Source organism: Notechis scutatus, chromosome 14, assembly GCF_049901735.1.
Source record: "Notechis scutatus isolate UNSWTSFEM ecotype Mainland chromosome 14, rNotScu1.2, whole genome shotgun sequence".
NCBI lineage: Eukaryota > Metazoa > Chordata > Lepidosauria > Squamata > Elapidae > Notechis > Notechis scutatus.
The window spans coordinates 567,575-590,228 of NC_142022.1; the positions used below are offsets into that span (position 1 = coordinate 567,575).

At 45.3% G+C, this 22,654-nt stretch overlaps 2 protein-coding genes and 1 long non-coding RNA gene across 6 annotated transcripts in view; 2 read left to right on the forward strand and 1 right to left on the reverse strand.

Annotated features, from left to right (window-relative positions):
* Positions 1–18,724, reverse strand: POLR3C (RNA polymerase III subunit C). 4 transcript variants are annotated; one of them, XM_087943422.1, is made up of 15 exons: positions 18,311–18,724; positions 17,049–17,342; positions 15,119–15,374; positions 14,846–15,031; positions 12,484–12,572; positions 11,336–11,440; positions 10,101–10,193; positions 9,467–9,547; positions 8,839–8,890; positions 7,543–7,603; positions 5,289–5,439; positions 3,678–3,779; positions 3,544–3,593; positions 2,067–2,216; positions 1–237 (listed from the first exon to the last, which is right to left on the reverse strand). In XM_087943422.1, exons 2-15 carry the CDS (start codon positions 17,193–17,195, stop codon positions 159–161), a joined length of 1,602 nt encoding a protein of 533 aa, XP_087799548.1. In that variant the 5' UTR covers positions 17,196–17,342; positions 18,311–18,724; the 3' UTR covers positions 1–158. The 4 variants fall into 4 exon arrangements, 3 of the variants coding, with proteins under 3 accessions (XP_087799548.1, XP_087799549.1, XP_026542269.1); XM_087943423.1 differs by having other exon boundaries at positions 15,119–15,872; positions 18,311–18,689; XM_026686484.2 differs by having other exon boundaries at positions 18,562–18,683.
* LOC148129481 (uncharacterized) overlaps positions 1–22,654 on the forward strand; it is a 342,063-nt gene that overhangs the window by 104,896 nt on the left and 214,513 nt on the right. The gene's annotated exons all lie outside the window — the stretch shown is intronic.
* The window catches only part of RNF115 (ring finger protein 115), a 25,141-nt gene continuing 21,203 nt past the window's right edge, over positions 18,717–22,654 (forward strand). Inside the window, exon 1 of the mRNA XM_087943431.1 lies at positions 18,717–19,008. Within this exon, the coding sequence (XP_087799557.1) occupies positions 18,913–19,008 (96 nt within the window). The 5' untranslated portion in view covers positions 18,717–18,912. The remainder of the gene's footprint in view (positions 19,009–22,654) is intronic.

The following is a 22,654-nucleotide window of genomic DNA, read 5'->3' on the forward strand; positions in this document are numbered from 1 at the left end:
TCAAAATCAAGGACTACCTTTATACTCTCAATTCACACATAAACTACCACCGCATGAAGGCAGGAATTTTTTTTTAAACAAATCTTTTTTATATGAAAAAAAAACAAATCAGACTTTAAAAATTAGAAGACAGGAAATTCTGAGCTCCAGCCGATGGCTCAGTGCCTGATGGTGCTGTTGATGTACAATTCCAAAATAAAGATGGTTTCATCCACTTGGTTTTCACTGGCATCGATCCTTGAATGAAAAAGAAAGAGAAAATACAATTCATGGAAAGGTTGCACCTTTTAATCATTGAACCAGTTGGACTGATTGCTTGAGCAACTGCAGTTTCTATTGGTAAGCTGTTCCACTGGTTAATTGTTCTCACTGTTAGGAAATTTTTCCTTCGTTCTAGGTTGCTTCTCTCCTTGATTAGTTTCTACTCGTTGCTTCTTGTCCTGCCTTTCTGGTCAGGGGTGGGATTCAAATTTTTTAACAACAGGTTCTGTGGGCGTGGCTTAGTTGGTGGGTGTGGCTTGGTGATCATGTGACTGGGTGGATGTGGCTTGGTGGTCATGTTATTGGCTGGGTGTGGCCAACTCAATATCACTCACATCGAGGCACGCATCTCCTCGCCTGGCCTCTCGTGACTGTGGGGATGCTGCAACAGTCGTAAGTGTGAAAAATGGTCATAAGTCACTTTTTCCAGTGCCATTGTAACTTTGAATGGTCACTCAACACTAGCAAAGTGCCAGCAAAGGAGGGGGAAAAAAACTCCAGAGACAGGAAGTCTAGTCCCGCCAAGAATGTAATAAGGGTTAACGGAGAGGCAGTTTCTGTAAGCAACACCAGAATGTTTCCTTCCTGCCTTCCTTACAGGATTAGGCCAGTAATTTCTTCTAACAACCGGTTCTCCGAACTGCTTAGAATGTTAACATCCGGTTCTAGAGAATAGGTGTGAACTGGTAGAATCCCACCTCTGCTTCTGATGCTTTGGAGAATAACTTGACCCCCTCTTCTTTGTGGCAGCCCCTTAAATATGGAATACTGCTATAATGTCATCCCTGGTCCTTCTTTCCACTAGACTATCCAAACCCAATTCCTACAACTGTTCTTCATATGTTTTAGTCTCCAGGCCTTTAATCCTCTTAGTTGCTCTTCTTTGTAATGTGGTGACCAAAATTGGATGCAGTATTCCAGGTGTGGCCTTACTAAGGATTTATAAAGCGGTACTGATATTTCACATGATTTTGATTCATCTCATCTAGCCCATCTTGGCTCCCTTTCTTTGTCCTCCTAGCCTGTATTGGTGGTTGGGGTTTTCCTCACTGGGGCTGAATTTGGAGAATTGAATTCTGTCAACTTTGGCTTCTGAAAGGATTGGACTGTCATGTCCTTGTTGGAGTCTGATTCTGAGGGGGAGATTGAGCAGCTGACAGGGAGTGGGAGTGGGACTCCAGTGGCTGTGGAAGAAACTGGGGAAGGGCACAGTCCGGCTGGGCATTCAGAGGAAGACCCAGGGCCATCCCCTCTTCATCCTAGGGTATGCAAGGAGGAACGGAGAAGGGAGCAACGTGGATTATGGGGGAGGAAAAGGCCCTGATTCCCTTCATTAGTTGCAGTTGGGAGAACAGGATATAAGTGGGGCGTTTGCACACAGCTCCTTGCTGGAAGCAAAGCATGCATTATCTTTGTCGAGGCTTATCTGGGTTTTGGCGTCCTCCCAACTGTGGTTCCTATGTTATCCTTTGAAAGCCTGCAATTTATTATCCTGGCCTTTCGTGTTAATTACTTCAGTGTGGTTTGTGTTGGTCTTTTTATTTCTACTTTATCTGTACTTTGGATTCGGACTGCATTTCTTCCCTTTGTAGACTGTTTTTGGAAGAGTTTGATCTCCAGCCGAGGATAAATGGACATTGGGGGGCAAATTGGAGGTATTAAAGGAAATTTTTCTACTTTTGTGACTTTTGTAATTTTTGTGCCACGCCCCGGGTCATCACATGGACAATCCCAGGCTGGCGACTCCATGAGGTGGGGGAAGGGCTTCAACCACTCCCACCCACCCCTACCTGGGCCATACTCACTTGTTGACGTTGTGCTTGAGGGTCTCCAGCTGCTGCCGTTCGGGTGCCGTGATCATTTCCTCAATCTCCTGCAGCTGCGCCTGCTCAGCCCCCGTGGCCTGGACCGAGGCGAGGATGGCCTCCACCCGCTGGCTCTTCTCCAGCAGACGCCTGCCACGTGAGAAAGGCCACGGTCAGAGGGTCTTATGGTCTTCGCTCGAATCACAGAGACCACGAGGCCAAAGGCCAGGTGACTTCAGCAGATGTCGTTTAACAGCCCCGTAATCCCTTGCAGGGTGAAGTCTGGGCAACTGAATGGAGCTAGCTGAGTGTTTACTGGCCCGATGCCTTTCCTGTCACCAATGCGGAGTTTTGTTCGGCAGATATATTTCTCATTGTGACCAGAGAGAAAAATATCTGCCTCTACCTAGGATTGAACTCACAGCCTCCTGACTGTGAGGTCAGAGCTCCCCCTATAGGCCACCCCACCACTCAGGTGACTTCAACAGATGCCCCGGAGATACAAAACATTTCATGAGAAACTTTGATTTTGCTTTTGTCGAACAGATAGATTCGTCGTTATAGAAACGGCTACTTACATACTGAAGGGTAAAAGCAAAAAGTTGAGGCAGGAGTGTTTCTACCTTGTAGTCTGCTAAAAAGAGTCAGAAGACAATGCCTTTCTTTTTCTTTTTTTCCCTTCTACCTCACACTTTCTGCCCCCCCCCTCTCCTTCCCCTAATTTTCTACTTCTATTTTTCTTTAAGTTTTATATATAAAATAAACTAGCTTGATCCTCGTGCTTTCCTATGAAACTGTGTGGTTGGGCTTAGTTTTTGGGGAGGAAAATAAGGGGGGGAATCTGCCTCTGCCTACCAGCATCCATTGGTATTCATCTGGCTAGTGTCCTATCAGTATGTGAGAGAGTTGAGGGCTGTTTGGAAACTAAAACAGTATTTGCTGTGTGAGCAAGGAGACAGTAAGGAGCCTGGGCGTGGCTTAGCTCAACTGTCCTGTACTAAAGCTGCTTGGTGCTGTGAAACTGAAACTGAAACTCCTCTCCTCCGCTTGTGTTTTGCATTTCTTTTCAGGTGGGGAGGGGGAGTAGAACTCCTTAGCATCAGAGTGTGTTAATAATAATGATATAGGAAATGCTAATGCTCTGATGGTCATTTCGAAAAATCCTTTCCTAAAAGCCAAGAGCCAAATTTCAAGTTTGTAGGCATTACAGTTCTGGAGATTTTGTGATGATGCGTGAGTGGTCTTTCGCTTTTAGATAGATAGATAGATAGATAGATAGATAGATAGATAGATAGATAGATAGATAGATAGATAGATAAAAAAGATTACTTAAAAAAAAACATCCGGACACAGAGTTACAAAGTGTGCCAGCTCTCCCCAACTGTCTTGGAGTTGGAGAAGTTTTTAAGTTTTCAACCAGTATCACATAGAGTTGGGTTCAAAGGGCCGAATTGTATCCTCAGGACTCCCGACTCACCGGTTCTCCTTGGTCTCGTGGAGTCGCCGTTCTATCAGGTTGGCCACACACTGAAAGGGAGCGAAAACAAGAGGTTGCCATGAATGCAGTCTGGCTTAAGAGAAGTTTTAAAAACAGGAAAGTGGGATGCAAACCTTGTAACAGCGCTGGAGGAGCAGCCGGGCAGACGAGAGAGTATTGACTGTGTACAAGTAGAAAGTCCGGGAAGGTGCGTGGTCTGGAGTTTTGGGGATTTCCTGTTTTGGGGAGGAAAGCAAAGCCAGAGAAGAGATTAAATTGGCTAGTATTGATACATCACTGCAGGCAGTCCTCGACTTACAACAGTTCATCTAGTGACCGTTCAAAGTTACAACGGCACGGGGAAAAAAAAAGAGTTACAGCCGTTTCTGAGAGTTATGACCTTTGCAGCATCCCCAATGTCATGTGATGAAAATTCAGCGCTTGGCAACTGGCTCATATTTATGACCGTTGTCGTGTCCAGGAATTACAGGATCTGCGACCTTCTCACAAGCAAAGTCAGCAGGGAAGCCAGATTCACTTAACAAGCGAATGGTGGGAGCCACTTCGTGCTAGTCATATGAGAACAGGGCTCTTATATATACACTAGCTCGATCCCCGTGCTTCGCTACGAAACTATGTGGTCGGGCTTAGTTGTTGGGGAGGAAAATAAGGGGAAAAAATCTGCCTCTGCCTACCAGCATCCATTAGTATTCATCTGGCTGTCAGTGTGTGAGAGAGTTGAGGGCTGTTTGGAAACTGAAACAGTATTTGCTATGTGAGCAAGGAGAGCAAGGAGCCTGGGCATGGCTTAGCTCAACTGTTCTGTATTAAAGCTGCTTGGTGTTGTGAAACCGAAACTGAAACTCCTCTCCTCTGCTTGTGTTTTGCATTTGGAAGAGATTTCTTTTCAGGTGGGGAGGGGGAGTAGAACTCCTTAGCATCAGAGCGTGTTAATAATAATAATATAGGAAATACTCTAAATGCTCTGATGGTCATTTCAAAAAATCCTTTCTTAGTGAGCAACTAAGAGCCAAGAGGAACATAGGGGCCAGATTTCAAGTTTGAAGGCTTTACGGTTCTGGAGATTTTGTGATGATGCGTGAGGGGTATTTCGCTTTTATATATATATTTAAAAATGCATACATTGTATTTCCCCTGCAACTTGACCTTGATTACAGCTACTCCTCGACTGTTCTTTTAGTGACACTGAAAAAAAGGGACTTATAACCGTTTCTCACATTTACATTTCCAGCCGTGGTGGCGCAGTGGTTAAAATGCAATATTGCAGACTAACTCTGCCGACTGTCAGCAGTTTGATGCTGACCAGTTCAAGACTGACTCAGCCTTCCATCCTTCCGAGGTGGGTAAAACGAGGACCCAGACTGTTTGTGGGCAATATGCTGACTCTGTAAACCGTTTATAGTGGGCTGTAAAGCACTGTAAATCAGGATATAAGTCTAAGTGTTATCGTTGTATTGCCTCCTAAAAGTTGCCCCAATAAAAGCAAGCATCAATTTGGCTCCCACATAGAATATCTCCGTGGGAATCCATGGCAGAATCCATGCTCTCTCTTCCATGACAAGGGGCACGGACCTTCACTCGAGAATCCCCTGGCCAACCTGCAGCCTGAGGCGGCTTGCAAGGAATCTCCCTCCCATCAAGGCCTCGCCAGGTCACCTCAATTCCCAGACAAAGCCCCGCACGGCTCGGCCTTCGTGCCAGGTGATATGGGGGACAGCTGGTACCTGCAGAGCTACGATATTGGCCGACAACATTTTGTACATCATTTCTTTGGCTTCTTTGGCTGGGATCATGGCGAAGTCCTCGATCTGCTTCTGTTCCAGGTGCCTCTTCCTTAATAAAAGGCGGAAGATGCGGGCACAGCGGGACCCAAATCTGCATTCAGGAGGGAAGTGAAGAAGAGCCTGTTCTGAGCAGGGCAGCGAAAAGTTAATGAACCCATTTTTTCCTATACTGAAAAGAGAACAGCTATACTTCTCTCTCTCCCCCTCTCTGACTGTCTCTCTTTCTCTGGCTGTCTGTTTGTCTCTGTCTCTCTCTTTCTCTGGCTGTCTCTGTCTGTCTTTCTCTTTCTCTATCTCTCTCCATCTTTTTCTCTCTCTCTCTCGCTCCCTCCCTTTCTCTATCTCTCTGTCTGTCTGACTGTCTTTCTCTTTCTGTCTCTCTCTCCCTGTCTCTGTCTCTCTTTCTGTCTCTGTTTGCCTTTCTCTTTCTCTGTCTCTCTCTCCATCTGTCTTTTCTCTCCCTCCCTCCGTCTGTCTCTTTGTCTGTCTTTTTCTCTCCTCTTTCTGTCTCTCTCCGTCTGTCTTTCTCTCTCGCTCTCAGTCTGTTTGTCTGTCTCTCCCTTTCTCTGTCTCCCTCCCTCCCTCTGTCTGTCTCTCTTTCTGTCTCTTTCTCTCCTCGCTGTGTTTCTGTCTCTCTGTCTCTCTTTCTGTCTCTCTCCCTGTTTGTCTCTCTCTCTCCCCCTCTGTCTCTCTCTCTCTCTCATTCTGTCTCACTCCGTCTCTGTCTTTCTCTCTCGCTCTCGGTCTGTTTGTCTGTCTCTCCCTTTCTCTGTCTCTCTCTCCCTCCGTCTGTCTCTCTTTCTGTCTCTTTCTCTCCTCGCTGTGTTTCTGTCTCTCATTCTGTCTCTCATTCTGTCTCTCTCCCTGTTTGTCTCTCTCTCTCTCCCTGTCTGTCTCTCTCTCTCTGTCTGTCTCTTTTTCTCTCTTTCTTTCTCACTCCGTCTCTGTCTTTCTCTCTCGCTCTCGGTCTGTTTGTCTGTCTCTCCCTTTCTCTGTCTCTGTCTCCCTCCCTCCGTCTGTCTCTCTTTCTGTCTCTTTCTCTCCTCGCTGTGTTTCTGTCTCTCATTCTGTCTCTCATTCTGTCTCTCTCCGTTTGTCTCTCTCTCTCCCTGTCTGTCTCTCTCTCTCTCTGTCTGTCTCTTTTTCTCTCTTTCTGTCTCACTCCGTCTCTGTCTTTCTCTCTCGCTCTCGGTCTGTTTGTCTGTCTCTCCCTCTCTCTCCCTCCGTCTGTCTCTCTTTCTGTCTCTTTCTCTCCTCGCTGTGTTTCTGTCTCTCATTCTGTCTCTCATTCTGTCTCTCTCCGTTTGTCTCTCTCTCTCCCTGTCTGTCTCTCTCTCTCTGTCTGTCTCTTTTTCTCTCTTTCTGTCTCACTCCGTCTCTGTCTTTCTCTCTCGCTCTCGGTCTGTTTGTCTGTCTCTCCCTTTCTCTGTCTCTGTCTCCCTCCCTCCGTCTGTCTCTCTTTCTGTCTCTTTCTCTCCTCGCTGTGTTTCTGTCTCTCATTCTGTCTCTCATTCTGTCTCTCTCCCTGTTTGTCTCTCTCTCTCCCTGTCTGTCTCTCTCTCTCTCTGTCTGTCTCTTTTTCTCTCTTTCTGTCTCACTCCGTCTCTGTCTTTCTCTCTCGCTCTCGGTCTGTTTGTCTGTCTCTCCCTTTCTCTGTCTCTGTCTCCCTCCCTCCGTCTGTCTCTCTTTCTGTCTCTTTCTCTCCTCACTGTGTTTCTGTCTCTCATTCTGTCTCTCATTCTGTCTCTTTCTGTTTGTCTCTCTCCCTCCCTGTCTGTCTCTCTTTCTCTCTCTCTCTCTCTTTCTGTCTCTCTGCCCCCCCCCCCATACACTTGCACCTTTCCTTTCAAACCACCTCTTCCTGGTCACAACCATCCAACCCACTAGAGTGGGGAGGCAAGGAATGCTGTGGGTCCCTCCCATCTCCTAAAAAGATCCACCTGGTGGGACCCACCCAACGTTCAAAATTGATTAGGAGAATTTGCAGAATCTCCACTGCTTGGATGATCTGAAATCTACTGAATGAGAATCTTTGGAAATGGAGAAAGGACACACGAGACAGGCGTCCGGGAGAATAAGGGTAGAGGGGGGAGCCTCTTCCGAGGAAATTGAAAAGTGAGTCTATTTTTTTAAAAAAGCTTACGAAAGAACTTTCCGGTGTGGAAAGATCAGTAAGAGAGAGACCTCGTTTTACCTTTCCTGCACAATGGATTCCAGCGTTGCAGTGGCTAGAGAGGCCAGGCCCTTATGAAGATCTGTTTGGAAGAATGTTAGGGAAAAGATGCCACAAGAATGACCCTCGTCCCCTGGATTGGCTGAAGTTGAGAAGAGCCAGGAGAAACTCAAGAAGGGCCAAAGAGCCTTTATTCCCCATGGAAGACCACCTTCCTTGAGGGCTATTCTTGAGGGTGTGTGTGTGTGTGTGTGTGTGTGTGTGTGCGCGCGCGTGCAAAGAGCTGGAGAGAGCAGCAGAGAAGATCCAGAGCCAAAAAGGGATCAGGGTCTGCTAGTTTTTCCCAACACACTCCCTGTTCTCTCCCCCAAGCAGCCCACCGCAGCTGGCTCTTTCCAATACAGGTAGTCCTCGACTTATGACCGCAACTGAGCCCAGGATGCATGTTGCCAAAAGGGAGAAATTTGCTAAAGCGGGTTTTGCCCCCATTTACGGCTTTTCTCGCCACCTTTGTTATGCAAATCGCTGCAGTTGTTAAAATTAGTCACAGGTAAGTGACTCTGGCTTTCCCCACTGACTTGCTCATCAAAAGGTCGCAAAAGGGGATCAGGTGACCCCGGGAGACACTGCGACCGTCAGAGATGTGAGTCAGCTGTCAAGCATCGCGTTAACCATGGGGATGCTGCAACGCTTGTGAGAAAATGGACATAAGTCACTTTTTTTCAGTGCCGTTGTAACTTAGAATGGTCATTAAGGGAATTGTTGTAAGTCGAAGACTACCTGTATAAAGGTAACCGTTCCCCTCGCACCTACGTGCTAGTCGTTTCTGGCTCTAAGGCGTGGTGCTCATCTCCATTACAAAGCCGAAGAGCCAGTGCTGTCCAAAGATGTCTTCATGGTCATGTGGCTGGAAGGACTAAACGCCCAAAGGCGCACGTAACGCCGTTACCTTCCCATCAAAGTGGTTCCTATTTTTCTACTTGCTTGTTTTACATACTTTCGAACGAACTGCTAGGTTGGCAGAAGCTGGGACAAGTTAATGGGAGCTCACTCCGTGACGCGGCGCTAGGGATTTGAACCGCCAACCTTTCTGACCGACAAGCTCAGCGTCTTAGCCACTGAGCCACCGCGTCTGTTGTAAGTGGAGGACTACCTGAATACTCTTGGCAAAAACAAACAGCCAGAAGTCTTTCTTTGCTAGATAACTGAGTGGGATGGTTGACCCTGCCTTCTTGTGTTAGTTACTCACGTGGCTCCCTTCCGATTCTGAGAGTGGTCCTCGTGACACCGAAAGATCTCCCCCCCTCCAAAGGATACTGATCACATACATCCCTCCACCACTGTCACCGGATTTCCCAACGAATTCAAGCTGTGGAGAGAATAAAAGGCTTGGAGATTGTGATATGTAGAATTATACTTGTGAAAATATAAAGCAATGGTAACGCCACTTTTAACCTCTGTGTAAACCTAAGATAATTTACTAGAATATTATGTAAGAATTTTCTACTGTTTTGTATAAAGGTTATATATTTGGCAGGTTACGCTGACCAGTGTCATGTTAATGATGGAGATTACTGGAAATGGAAACGGGTAAACAGGACGAGGAAACAGATGTTACGCTACAATAATAATAGGGTGTTGCGTAGGGAGATACGTAGCTGGATAGATTGTGAACCCGGAAAGGGGCAGAGACTGTATATATTTGAAACTATATAAACCCCAGCCTTCCTGGGAACCATGTCTTCTGCCCAAGGGCAGAATTCCCTTTTGCAAAAGCTTCATAATAAAGCTCTTATACTGTATATTGTTCATGTGTCTCCAGTTGTCCCGAATGATTGATTTTTATCATAGAGATAAAAAGTCTCAGGTTTGAATGAAGGGAAATCCAAAGGATGCAACCTTCCTGAAGCGCTGGTAAGGCTTTAGAAAAAAATGATTTTCTTACCGGGTCATCTGCTAGTAAAGTTAGGTACTGATCAAGAATCTGCTTGGAGATGTTGTAGCCAGTCGGAAGTAATCGGAATATCTTAAAGAAAAGGAAAAAGAAAATATGGAGCTGAAGATGAGGTTCTTTGGATGAGAAGCGAAAGCTCTTTGTAGGAAAACAAGGAAGTCCATTGCCTCTTGAAAAAGCACCTTTGGGATCACCTCATTTGTCTATGGAAATCATGTGACCGCGGGAATGCCACAATGGGTTCAAATAATTGAACAACTGGTTCTCTGCCCTCATGATTTCTTCCAACAACCACTTCGCCAAACTGCTCAGAAAGTTAACCACCGGTTCTCCCGAACGTATGCAAATTGGCTGAATCCCACCACTGGTTCGTAAGTGTGAAAAACAGTGATGTCAATTTTTTTCAGTGCCGTTGTCATTTCGAATGGTCACTAAATGAACTGTTGTAATTCACAGACTACCTGTACTCCTTTTTGGGCTGGGAGCCCGTGCCTCCAAGAGCCACATCGATCTGGTCACTGAGGACTAACGGCATAGCGTTTTATCTCTTGGCATTTTGGCTGAGCTCTACCTCCTCTGGCCATAAAATGAAACCCCACGACTTGACGTTGAAAGGGTGGCTCACCTCATTGGAAGAGAGCGGCTGGGTGTAGGGGGCATTAGAAGAGGTTGTGACTTCACTCATTCGCAACATAGTCCGGACAATTTCGCTACTGGTCTGTGGAGGCAGAAGAAAAGTTAGGAGGTGTAACAGAGGCCATTCCCTTGTCAATCGATCAGAATAGAGCTGGAAGGGACCTTGTGAGGCCTTCTAGTCCAACCCCACTGCTCAATCAAGGGCCCTTATACCATTTCAGACAGGTGGCTGTCCAGTCTCTTCTTAAAAGCCCCCAGGGATGGAGCGCCCACAACTTCTGGTGGTTCCAATTCCATTGTTCTCACTCTCAGGAAGTTTCCTAGTTCTAGGCTGTTTCTCTCCTTGATTAATTTCCATCTGTTGCTTCTTGTCCTGCCTTCTGGTGATTTGGAGAATAAGTTGACCCTCCTCCCCTCTTCTTGGTGGCAGCCCTTCAAATACTGGAAGACTGCTATCATGTCCCCCCTTGTCCTTCTTTTTTCTAGACTGGCCAAACCCAAATCCTGCAACAGTTCATCGTACTGTATGTCTCCAGGACTTTAATTATCTGAGTTACTCTTCTCTGTACTTTTTCCAAAGTCTCACCATGTTTTTTGTAATCATCATCATCTAACGACACCCAAATCCCTCGTGGGCTGGAGTCTGGGCAACTGGATGGAGCTAGCAGAATGTTTAATGGCCAGATGCCCTTCCTGTTGGCAATGCGGAGTTTTGTTCGGCAGATATATTCTCATCGTGCCCAGAGAAATATCTGCCTTTACCTAGCATCAAACTCACAGCCTCCTGATCATGAGTGAGAGCTCCATCTAGGGCACCATTGCACCACTCCTAACATCTTTTTTGTAATGTGGGGACCAAAACTGAATGCAAGATTCCAGGTGTGGCCTTAACTAAGAATTTATAAAGCGGCACTAATACTTCACACGATTTTGATTCTACCCCTCTGGTTTGAGTTTGGATTGGATTGGGTTTTATCTGGCCTATTATTCTACATCACAGTGCAGGGAAAGGCAGGTGTGACCAACTCTCCTCTGTTTCCTCTCGCCAGGAAGATAGCTTGAGCTTTCCTTTGCAAGAAAATCCAGCCATTAGACAGACAATGTCAAAGAAAAGAAGCCAGTCCTTAGCACCTATGATCAGGAGGGAGGGAGTCATGTGTGGGTTGCATAGCCTTGTACATTTATTTAATCAGTAATGAATAATTTGAGGAAGATGCTACTCACCTGGTCCATCCTGTTGGCCACAGCGCTGACGATTGCTTGATCCCGGAAGTGCTGGTGGAAACGGTCAATGTTGACTTTCCAGAAGATTCCACTGTCTACAGAAGGCTGAAATGGGCCAAGTAGAGATTAAAAAACAGAATCTCTTAAGAAGAGATTCCTATTATCGCCCCAGTCCAAACACCTCAATGCACACTCTTAATTTGCCAATTTGCACATACAGGTAATCCTCGGCTTACGACACAATTGAGCCCTGCATTTAGGTTGCTAATTGAGAAACTTTTTGCCGGGGCTGCTGGCCCTCCTAATAAAGGAATCATTGCTTCAACTACAGAGAGTTTGGGGAGCTGGGTCAGAACAGTGGCCTACCACCAAGTCATGGCCTATTTGGAAGCAGGCCATGTGGGGAAGCAGGCCAGTGCATGAAGCGGAATGGTGCACCTGTGTGTGCGCAGCTTCACTCATGCAAGCGACAGGCCGATGCACACACACACACACACACACACCATTCAACTTGCAGTCAAGCTGCATGCACTGTCAACTCATAAAATATTTCTATGGTCTTTTTTCTATGGTCTGTTGCCAACAGAAAGGGTGGTGGGGGGAGCAGTGCAGCCACTTGCAAACCAGAACTGCATTCCATAAATGTTTTCAAAGATAGTAACTAGGTGACTGAAGTTTTTGCCGTGCAAAATTCTAACTGGAGAGCATGATTGATGACTCTTGGCTACGGAGGTGTCCCATTGGAGAATATGAATTAGGATACACCCAGGCAGTGGGGGGAAATCAGGGTCAAGGGTGACAATGAATGATGTGCACCCAGACAGTGCCGGATATGTTAACTCCCAATAAATCCTTTTGAAGTTTTGGAAGTTTGGCTCGAGATTCATGATTTAATTGGGGTAACTGCCGGAATCCTGACATGCAATTTGCATGTAAGCCTGCGTGCCACTCGCGCACTGGCCCACCTTTTGCGCAGCTCGATTTCCCTCTCCCCACCAGCCCAGACACCAAGCTGCAAAGGTCAGGGACCCCTGCTTTAACTGATGGTTTCCTCTGCCATCTGCCGCTAGAATCTGTTCTGACATCTGCATTCTACTGCCCAGTTTTTCTCCCATCGTAAGTCGTCCTGGAAGCAGCGGCCATGCTACCTCTTCGCTTTCCGTGTCTTGTTTGGATCGCTTTGCCCCTCTTTCACCGTCCTCCTTGGAGTTGTCTGAATGCTTCCGCTTTCCCTTTCCTGTTGGCCGAAAGAGAAAATGTATTTCTTGCAGCAGCAAACGTGTCTCTTCCTTCCCTCCCCCAGGAATACTGTAGGCTTGGCCTGCATCTGTTACTCTCAGGTGAAATTCCTTCAAGCGGAACCCTTGACGGCTAAGATAAAAGTCCTATCTCTATCGTAGAAAAAACAGGAACTGAGGACTGGATCAATTATGTCAGCCCAGTCGTATAACGATATTTATAGGGTTCTTTGTGTGAGGGAGTCGTAGTACATATAATAAGATTAACAGAACGTACGATGATAAATTTCACTGTCTAAGGCAGGAAAGACACAATTCAGTGGGACAGAACACAAACCAGTGGAACAGCTTGCCAGCAGAAGTTGTGGGTGCTCCATCACTGGAGATTTTTAAGAAAGGACTGGACAGTCACTTGTATGAAATGGTCTAGGGTCTCCTTGCTTGAGCAGGGGGCTAGACTAGAAGACCTCCAAGGCCCCTTCCAGATTCTATTTCTATTCTATTCTTCCCTATCTCTATTTCAACTTAACAACTTCGACATCAACACACAGTGGAAAGCCAAATGGGCTGCTGAACGCCCAGTTACATAGGTGACCCTACACGCAAAAGATGCCAGGAGTTTGTCCTTCCCTGGTCAACCCTGAACAGGATCTGTACCCAACATGGTGTCTGCCAGGATTCCCTGTTTAAGTGGCGTCTTGTCTCTACCCCTCAGTATGACTGTGGTGCTCCTCAACAAAATAACCATCCCATTGTGTCCGAATGTCCATCAAGAGCTTACACTGGTCCCAATGTCTGATTTTTTTCAACATAGACCACCCTGTCCTTGAATGGCTGGGTGGACTGGACATTAACATTTGAACTACTATAAGTCCTTGTATTTGCCATATGCTAAATAAATAAATAATTCCTATTTCATTCTATCCTATCCTATTCTAATTCTACTCTATTCTAATTCTATTCTACTCTATTCCATTCTATTCCTTCCAATATCTATTCTATTCTATTCTATTCTATTCTATTCTACTCTATTCTATTCCATTTTATTCCTTCCAATATCTAATCTATTCTATTCTACTCTACTCTATTCCATTCTATTCCTTCCAATATCTATTCTATTTTATTCTATTCTGTTCTGTTCTGTTCTATTCTACTCTATTCTATTCCATTCGATTCCTTCCAATATCTAATCTATTCTATTCTATTCTACTCTACTCTATTCCATTCTATTCCTTCCAATATCTATTCTATTCTCCATTCCATTCCTTCCAATATCTATTCTATTTTATTCTATTCTATTCCATTCTATTCCTTCCAATATCTATTCTATTCTATTCCATTCTATTCCTTCCAATATCTATTCTATTCTATTGTATTCCTTCCAATATCTATTCTATTTTATTCTATTCTATTCCATTCTATTCCTTCCAATATCTATTCTAGTCTATTCTATTCCTTCCAATATCTATTCTATTCTATTCCTATTCCTATTCTATTCATCTCCTATTCTATTCTACATATTCTCCTACTAGCTCGATACTCTTGCTTCGCTACAAAACTATGTGATTGGGCTTAGTGTTTGGGAAGGAAAATAAGGGGGGAAAATTCTGCCTCTGCCTACTAACATCTATCAATATTCATTTGGCTAGCATCCTGTCAGTGTGTGAGAAAATTGAGGGCTGTTTGGAAACTGAAAGAGTATTTGCTGTGTGAGCATGGAGACAGCAAGGAGCCTGGGCGTGGCTTAGCTCAACTGTTCTGTACTAAAGCTGCTTGGTGCTGTGAAACTGAAACTCCTCTCCCCTGCTTGTGTTTTGCATTTGCAAGAGATTTCTTTTCAGGTGGGGAGGAAGAGTAGAACTCCTTAGCATCAGAGCGTGTTAATAATAATATAGGAAATATTAATTCTCTGATGGCCATTTTGAAAAATCCTTTCTTAGTGAGCACCTAGAAGCCAAGAGGAACTTAGATGCCAAATTTTAAGTTTGTAGGCTTTACGGTTCTGGAGATTTTGTGATCATGCGTGAGTGGTATTTCGCTATTATATATAGGGATTCTATTCTATTCTATATATTGTTCTATTCTATTCTATTCTACTCTACTCTACTGTATTATTATTCCATTCCATTCTAATTTCATTCTTCTCCTCAAACAAGTTGGTTTCTTCCTGCTCCTGTTGCTTCTAAAATATTTTGAGAGGCTCCAAATGCCAGCTGTACCTCACTGGTTTAATTCCATCATCGTATGCTATCTAAACTCCTTCGCTCCTCACCTATGAGGTTCAGCTTTGGAACAGCATACATATCCTTCTCATTAAAGGCCAACGTAGGTGTGGGGGAAGGCCGTGCTTCGGTAGACTCAGAACCTTCGGACAGCGAAGGGCATCTCTGAACAAAATGCGTATCTGCCAGGCATGTAAAGGTGGTGGAGACCTCGCTGTAATCCATTGTTTTCCCATCTGTGGACAAAGACACAAGAAACCTTTCTTTGGTGGCCTTCGCAAGCAGCGTTTTCCCAATAGAGAAACCCACCAGCTCCTACTCGCCTTCCATTGTCTCGGTCAGCCGGTCAGCCACCTTCCTCACTACGGCGCTCATTGTCATTTTGCCGTTGAGTAGCAATTCCTCCACAATCAATTCCCCTGTGTCGCTATAGAGAGTTTTAGCTGTGTAGATGTACCGGGGATAGCGAAGAATCCGCAGCATTCGGCTGCACTGGGCTTCATACTCTACCTGGCCTCGCTTCTGCTGCTGGAATATCACCAAGTTGTGTTGGATGAGGACACAGAGAGCTTTCCGGACCTGCATAAAGGTAGAGGAAAGGAAACATAAGATGTACTTCTCTCCAGAATGCAGGTCACGCCTGTGCCAACAACAGCAAGATCTCAAAGTCTATGGAGATTCTCAGTTGTCCAGGCCATGGTTGTGCCAAAGGGGCTTTTCCAATGGCCTCCTGAAAAAGCAACTTTGGGACAACCATGACTTGGATGACTGAGAATCTCGATAGACTCTTAGCCATGCACTTTGGGATGAACTCCCTTTGAATGCTGTGGGAATATGAACCCATTTCCAGAAAAAAAAAATGCAGACTACAGGAACTATTTGCACTACTCAGGTGGCCCTGAGGACATAGATAAACCTCCAAGTGGCCTCAATGACTCTCTCAAAAGGATGCAAATGACCAGCTGTCTGCAAGGAGTATCAATCCTTCCGTTCCCCATCATCCAGTCAGAGCTGAAGAAGCTTCTTGGATGAGAAGTGAAATGTCTTCAAAGAAAAACCAGAAAGTCCAGTTGCCTCCTGAAAAAGCATATTTGGGACAAGATTTCAAAGGTGTCCTTCCCCTCAAAACTGCAAATCTCTTCCTTTCCAAAACCTTACAATAGTCTTGTGAAGTAAAACATAGCTAATCCTGTATTGAATGGCTGAGGGGAAAAATGGCTTGTTGAAATCCATTAGCCGACTGCATGGCTCTCTGAACCAGGGGTCCTCTACTCCCAGGCCGAGGCCCAGAACCAGGCCCTTTGGAACCAGGCCGCAGAAGTGATGGGTGAGTGAGTGTGTGCAGCTCCATTTGCATGCTTGGTGAGCGCACATGCTTGCCACTGCAAATGGAGCTACATGCACACACATGTGCTCACTCGCCATTTACATGGAACCATCCTTCCCCCGCTCTCACCGCTCCACAAAGTCAGACCGCTGCTCTAAACCAACTTTGAAGACTTAATTTCACTCAGGATTGCTGAGTGTGAGTGAGAACATCAGCGGGAACCATGGATCCTTAATCTTAGTTTAGTTTAGGTTACTTTTGCTATTATGCAAATAATAATAATAATAAGAAGAAGAAGAAGAATAAGAATAATAAATACCATGAGTCTACAAAAGAACACCCTACATGGAACAGCTTATATCCTCTGACACTACCTGAACAGTTCCTAGGTCCCTGGTTAGGACTCGAGCTGTTGAGCTACCAACCAGCCCCAAAGGCTCTGAATCTCACAAAAGATTAACCAATAATAATCAATCTACTAGCTAGAATAGTATTTGCACAAAATTGGAAAAGTGAAGAGATTCCTGCTGATGAGAGGGTGATCAGGAAAATATTAGAATATGCAGAAATGAATAGGTTAACACTAGCAATTAAAGAGAAGGAACAAACTGAATATTGTGTGATATGGGAATTATTTTATCGATGGCTAGAGAATAAATATGAAAATTAGAAACAAAAGATTAGTGAAATATAGAAAATATGATAATAGAATTAAATACATTAAGATGAGGATTGTTATATTAATTAGATATATTATGTATATCGATATTAAGAGTAGAGAATTAATGTTAATGTAATGAATAATGCTGTAAACTCTAATTGTTATTGCACAAGATATTTGTACCCAGGCGATATTCTGGTTAATGGAAGGTTGATTGTTTGTATCAAAAATAAAAAAAAATACTTTAAAAAAAGAATCGATCTACCTGGTCAAGTGATATGCCTGTGTTTTGGGAAATCATCCATAACGTCTGTCCACCCATACGGATGAGCTGCATTCCAACCTTTTCCACAATTTCACCAAAATGTTCACAGAGCAGGAGAGAACAAAGTTTGATTTCAGCCTGGGTCATCTTGCTGAACAATGATAACGCTATGTATAATTGACGGCAATAAAATATACGAGCCACTTCAAATCAGCAAACAACTCCAGTGAGGATTTCAGGGTCCAATATGAAAATTAAGACTCTACCATTCGGTATAAATCACCAGCTCTGCATCTGAAAAGAAAAAGGCTTTACACAGAGTCTACTTGGTATAAATATTCAGAACCCTGGGCTAAAACTTCCCAATTTCTTTTTGCTGGATTTTAGGGACGGAGGAGAAAGTTAGTGGTTCAGTATAGACCCATAAGTTGAGCATTATCTGTACAGGTAGTCTTCAAGTTACGATCACAATTGAGCTTTGAAATTTGTACTGCTAAGTCATTTGTTAAGTGAGTTTTGCCTCATTTTACGAACTTTTCTCGCCACGGTTGTTAAATGAATCCTTGCAGCTGAAAAGTTAGTAACCCGGTTGTTAAGTGAATCTGGCTTCCCCATTGACTTTGCTCGTCAGAAGGTTGCAAAAAGGGATCATATCACCCCAGGATATTGCAACGGTCATAAATATTAAAGTTGCCAAGCACCTGAATTTTGATCGTGTGATCACGGAGGTGCTACAACGGTCCTAAGTATGAAAAATAGTCCTGTCCCTGTTTTCAGTGCCGTTGTAACTTTCAACGGTCACTAAATGAATCGTTGTAAGTTAAGGACTACCTGTACGGTACTGTGAAAAAATGTTAGGCAGGTGTGCAAAAATGCTGCAAATTGAATGCTTTCAGAAATAGAAGTGTTAATAGTTTATTTTTTATCAATTAACAAAATAAATGAAAATGTTAAACAATTGTCTTGTTTAAAACAAGACAATGTTTTCTCCTCCCTCCTTTTCCGCCAGAAATGCCACCTAGGGACGCCCCCCACCAGACCCACAGCCCTCCCCCCACCGGAGTAGGACGCCTGCCCCAGCCTCCAGCCCTCTGCCAGCCCTATAGGGCCTCCCCTTGATAGCTAGTCCTCAACTTATGGCCACAATGGAGCCTGGATTTTCTGTTGCTAAGCAAGACATTTGTTAAGTGCATTTCGCCCCATTTTACGACCTGTCTTGCCTCAATTGTTAAGTGAATCCATGCCGTTGTTAAATTACTCACACGGTCCTTAAGCGAATCTGGCTTCCCCACTGACTTTCCTGTTCGGAAGGTCGCAAAAGGGGATCACAGGACCCCAGGACGCCGCAACCGTCATAAATGTGAGTCAGTGGCCAAGCGTCTGAATTTTGATCACGTGGCCAGGGCCGTAAGGGTAAAAAACGGTCCCAAAGCCCCTTTTCTCAGTGCCGTGGTAGCTTCGAACGGCCACTAAACGAACTGCCGTAAGCCGAGGACTCCCTAGAGTCAGTCACCTTCTCCTCGGTTTTTCCTCTTCTTGGCCGGAGACCCTCAATTTGCTGCCTTTCTTTTTTTCGCTTCTTGGAGGTTTTCTCCACCTAGGCCTCAAGCCCTTCCCTCGGTCCCCATGACAACGGAGCCTCCGCCGGAAGCGCCTTCTCTTTTCCCGCAAAGGCCTATCGTCGGCCTCGGTTCCTCTCTCGCGGGAGTCGACAAGAGGGCCCCGGAAGCGATGCGGCTAGAGCGTCCCACCCGGCTTTGCCGCTTTGGTTGACGCTCTAGGCCTTGCGTGGCTCTGTGGCCGGCGTCGGCCCAGCGGCGCTGTTTCGCTTTCCAAGCCCGGTGGAGGCTCGGCGGGGCAGAGGATGGCGGAGGCCTCTTCGGCTGCCGCAACGGCCGCCGTCTCCCAGCATCGCTTCTTTTGCCACAGCTGCAAGGGCGAGGTCAGCCCCAAGCTGCCGGTGAGTGCCGGGATCAACCACCCCCGCCGCCGCCCGTTGCGGGGAAGACCCGGGGGAGGGGCGGCCGGGGTTCGTGGGGGGGAGGAAGGCAGGTTCCGCAGCCCCCTTGCAAAGGAAGGGAGGGGTGACGGGGACCCTCGCAGAGAACCTCCCCACAAATGCCGCTCGGAAGGCCCCCCGCGCTTCGCCCCAAGCCGGTTGGATGGGGGGCACAAGCCTCTTTCCCCAACCTGGCGCCCCCAGGATGCGTCCAGGTTGGGGTGGGGGATGCTGGGGAGGAGGGGGTCCAAGATATCCGAAGTCACCAGCGTGGGAAAGGCGGAGTTTTATAACAGCAGAATAACAGGTGGGAAGGGTCCCTTGGAGGTCATCTAGTCCGACCCCCTGTTGAAGCAGGAGGCTCCAGGAAGATGACTCCTCGACTTACGACCCTGAGGTCATCTAGTAGTCCGACCCCCTGTTGAAACAGGAGGCTCCACGCCGGTGAGTCCTCGACTTACAACCCAGAGGTCATCTAGTCGACTTCCTGTTGAAGCAGGAGGCTCCAGACAGGCGACTTCTCCACTTGCGACCCCCGTGGAGCCCAAGGTTTTTTTTGTTGCTAAGCGAGACCTCTGGTTAAGTCTTGAGTTTGGTCCCCCCTCGGTGTTTACGGCCTTCCTTTTGCCTGGCTTTGTTAAAAGCGCACCGCCGCCGTCATTAAGTTAGTAACCTGGTTGTTAAGTGAACCTGGCTTTCCCCCACGGACTTGGCTTGGTTGCAGAAGGGGATTGTGTGACCTTGGGACACGATGACCGGCGCAAATACAAGTCCACTGCTGAGCCTCCAAATGTTGATCCCCCGTGACGGTGGGGGATGCTGCGAAGGTTGTTGAAAAACGGTCCTAAATCACAGGTTTTTTTCCCAGGGCCGTTGTGGCTTTTGAACGGTCACTAAGCTAACTGTTGTAAGCTGAGGACAATCTGTACCAGTGCTGGAAGGGACCTTAAGATGTCTTCTAGTCCCACCCCATCTCAAAGCAGGAGATTCTAAACCAGTGTATTCTTCTTGAAAAACTTACATTGAAGAACGATTTTGGGAATTATGGATCATCATCATCATCATCATCATAATTCTAGTCATGGTCTGATGAAGGCCTCTTCCGCATATTTCCAACCAATACACTCCTGGGTTTTCTTTGCCAGTTGAGTCCTCCATACTTGCCGATGTCATCGATCCAGATTGCTTTAGTTCTCGTTCGTGGATGCTTTTGATCCAGTGGGATCCATTCTACGTCTGCCTTGGTCCCCCTGCCATCGGTTCTTCTGGCTGTGAAACCAGCCCGTTTCCGTTGCAATTCTTTTACTCTCTCGATGGCACCGTATACTTTCGTTTCTTCTCTAATCCACGTGCAAGTCTTCCTATCTTGTCTCGTCTTTCCATGGTTCTTTGTGCCACTGGTAGCTTTTGTGTCGATTGTGATGTTAGTGTCCAGATTTTATGTTAGAGCAGGTAGCACACACTGATCGAAATTTTTTCTCTTCTGACACAGAGGAGTTTGTTCTTGAAAATTACGCTTAGCTTGCTGAATGGCTGTCAACCACATTTAACCTGCTGTTCAATTTCCCTTTATTGTATCACCTTCCATTGAGATCCAAAAGAAGGACTAGGGGTGACATGATAGCAGTATTCCAGTATTTGAGGGGCTGCCATAAAGAAGAGGGGGTCAGTTTATTTTCCAACACACCTGAAAGGCAGGACAAGAAACACTGGATGGAAACTAATCAAGGAGAGAGGCAACCTGGAATTAAAGAAAAACTTCCTAAGAGTGAGAACAATTAGCCAGTGGAATTGCTTGACACCAGAAGATGTGGGGGCTCCATCACTGGAGGTTTTTAAGAAGAGACTAAGAAATGGACAGCCATTTGTCTGAAATGATATGGAATTAGAGTGGAATTCTTTAATGGCCAAGTGTGATTGGACACACAAGGAATTGGATGTATATTTTGTGTATATTCGTAGATATTGTACTCTCAAATTGCAAATGGAGACGTGGGTACTCTATCTTATCTTTATTTTTAAGTGCTTTGGTTTTATTTTATTGCGAACAGTTGCTGGGGTGCATCCACAGTTTCATTGTACTTGTACAATGACAATAAAGTTCTTCTAATTCTAATTCTAATTTGTCTTTGGTGCACATGCTCTCAGTGTACATAAGAAAAAATAAAATATATTCATCAAGAATCATAAGATACAACACAGTGATAGTCATAGGTTACTAATATTGTATTGTACCCTATGACTATTATTAAGTGTTGTACCTTATGATTCTTGACTCTCAACGAATGTATCTTTTATGTATACAGAGAGCATTTGCACCAAGACAAATTGTGTGTCCAATCACACTTGACCAATAAAAGAATTCTATTCTTCTAAGCAATCAAATCATACTAGGAAGCAAATAAAACAATATAAACTCTAAAGATACAAGCAACACAGTTATAGTCATAAGTGGGAAGAGATAGATGCTAGGAAGGATGAGAGGAATAATAGTAATACAGTCTTAGTAAATAAGTTGACAGTGTTGTGGGAATTAGTTGTTTAGCAGAAGGATGGCATTTGGGGGAAAACTGTCCTTGTGTCCAGTTGTTCTGGTGTGCAGAACATTAAAACCATGGAAGGCTGAGAGTGCAGCCCTATTCCATGCAAGACTCTTAATTTAAAAACACCCCATTTAATTATTGTCTAATCCAGTGTTTCTCAACCTTGGAAACTTAAAGATGTGTGGACTTCAACTCCCAGAATTCCCCAGGAAGCTTAAAATTTCCACGATTGAGAAACGGGGATGTTGTCTGTGCTTGGAAAGACATACTTGGTTCTTAGAATTCTCCCCATTAGGGAGGATTTTTAAATAAAAAAAACATTTAATTGGAATCTGCCTGTCTGTAGTACATGGGATTATTCCCTGTCCCACATTCCGAGTTGGTAGAGAACAAGTCATTCCCAGGGCCCAAGAAGATAAGGTGTATGCGGGTTTAATCTGATGACCTAGTTCAAGCAATTTGCTAACATAATAGCTGGTTACTTGGAAGCCACCAGACCAGACCACAAAGTACATATTGGACAATATTTTGCAAACCCTGCAAGGGTAACAGCTAGTCCTCGACTTAACAACCACATTTGAGCCCAGAATTTATGTTGCTACGGGAGACATTTGTTAAGTGACTTTTGCCCCATCTTGGTGATTTGTCTTGCTGCATTTGTTGAAGTGAAATCACTGCAGTTACTAGTCACATTGTCATTAAGTGAATCGGGCTTCCCCCGTTGACTTTGTTGGTCAGAAGGTCACAAAAGGGGACCACGTGACCCCAGGGACACTGCGACCGTCATAGATAGGAGTCAGTTGCTGAGCATCTGAATTTTGATCATGTGACCATGGGCATACCACAATTTCCATCCTTCTGAGGTCAGTAAAATGAGGACCCCAATTGTTGGGGGCAAGAGGCCAACTCTGTAAACCGCTTAGAGAGGGCTTTAAAAGCACTGTGAAGCAGTATATAAGTGCTATTGCTTCCTTCCTTCCTTCCTTCCTTCCTTCCTTCCTTCCTTCCTTCCTTCCTTCCTCCCTCCCTCCCTCCCTCCCTCCCTCCCTCCCTCCTTCCTTCCT